This window comes from Rhincodon typus, chromosome 48, assembly GCF_021869965.1.
Source record: "Rhincodon typus isolate 14 chromosome 48, sRhiTyp1.1, whole genome shotgun sequence".
Classification (NCBI taxonomy): domain Eukaryota; kingdom Metazoa; phylum Chordata; class Chondrichthyes; order Orectolobiformes; family Rhincodontidae; genus Rhincodon; species Rhincodon typus.
Window position 1 is genome coordinate 5576394 of NC_063379.1, and position 1190 is coordinate 5577583.

General features: G+C 51.5%; 1 protein-coding gene across 1 annotated transcript in view; it reads right to left on the reverse strand.

Annotated features, from left to right (window-relative positions):
- Positions 1-416: 416 nt before the first annotated feature.
- Positions 417-1190, reverse strand: part of copa (COPI coat complex subunit alpha) — a 26315-nt gene continuing 25541 nt past the window's right edge. Inside the window, exon 30 of the mRNA XM_048620769.1 lies at positions 417-807. Coding sequence (XP_048476726.1) covers positions 748-807 — 60 coding nt within the window. The 3' untranslated portion in view covers positions 417-747. The remainder of the gene's footprint in view (positions 808-1190) is intronic.

Here is a 1190-nt window from a genome sequence, read left to right on the forward strand (position 1 = left end):
TGACCCTCCGACAGCGCGGCGCTCCCTCGCCACTGACCCTCCGACAGTGCAATGACAGGATTGCTGATATGTGTTTATAGAAACATACAAAATCAGAGTTGGCTTTTTGTCGTGACAAGCCTACCTTGCTGCTCCTTATGATCATCCAACTCTGACCTTTTCCTGCCTTTCCACCCTGTCTTTTCTCCCCTTTAGCCCCCCCCAGTGTCAGCTCCAACCCTTTTTAAATTCACACCATGTTCTGGTCTCGATTGCTTTCTGTGGCGGTCAATTCCTCAGGCTCAGCACTCTCTGGGTGAGGACATTCCTCCTCATTCTGAGCTCCCACGTTTGCCCTGTGTTACTGAGCAGCCTCCCTCACCCTCCATCTTTCCACAGCCCTCCAGCCACTCCTGAGAATGACACCAAGAGACAGATGAGGAGAACAGCAGAGAGGTTTATTGTGAGCGGTGCACAAACAGTGAAAAGCTGCTATTTGCAAAGGAAACGATTAGAGACAATACACCAGTGTTTCATTACCAAAACTCCACAATGCGTTCAGGGTGGGGGGGTGGAATAGGAGGAGTGCACTACGTGTGGGAGATGGGGAAATGGGCCAGTGGAGATTGTGAGAAGCAGCTGAAAAATGGCAGGGTTTAATACCCGAACAGCTCGATCATTAAAAAGGGATGGAGAGAGAGAGAGAAACATGGCAGAGAGAGAGACTGCGACACACGCAGCAGGATACTTCAGGAGCCCGAGGGAGCTTCAGCGAAACTGCAAAGTGCTGACACGCAATCCGATCACATCCTTTCCAACTTCAGTCACCTGCAGAGATGATCAAAAACACTCAACATCACACACACCACAGCAACAAAACTACACACTAACTGGTGTCGCTCAGGCCCCTCTCTCTCAGGGGGATATCTGTACACTGACTGGTGTCTCTCAGTCCCCTCTCTCTCAGGGGGATATCTGTACACTGACTGGTGTCTCTCAGTCCCCTCTCTCTCAGGGGGATACCTGTACACTGACTGGTGTCTCTCAGTCCCCTCTCTCTCAGGGAGATACCTGTACACTGACTGGTGTCTCTCAGTCCCCTCTCTCTCTCAGGGGGATATCTGTACACTGACTGGTGTCGCTCAGTCCCCCCCCCCTCTCTCTCTCTCTGTCTCAGGGCGGTATCTGTACACTGACTGGTATCTTTCAGT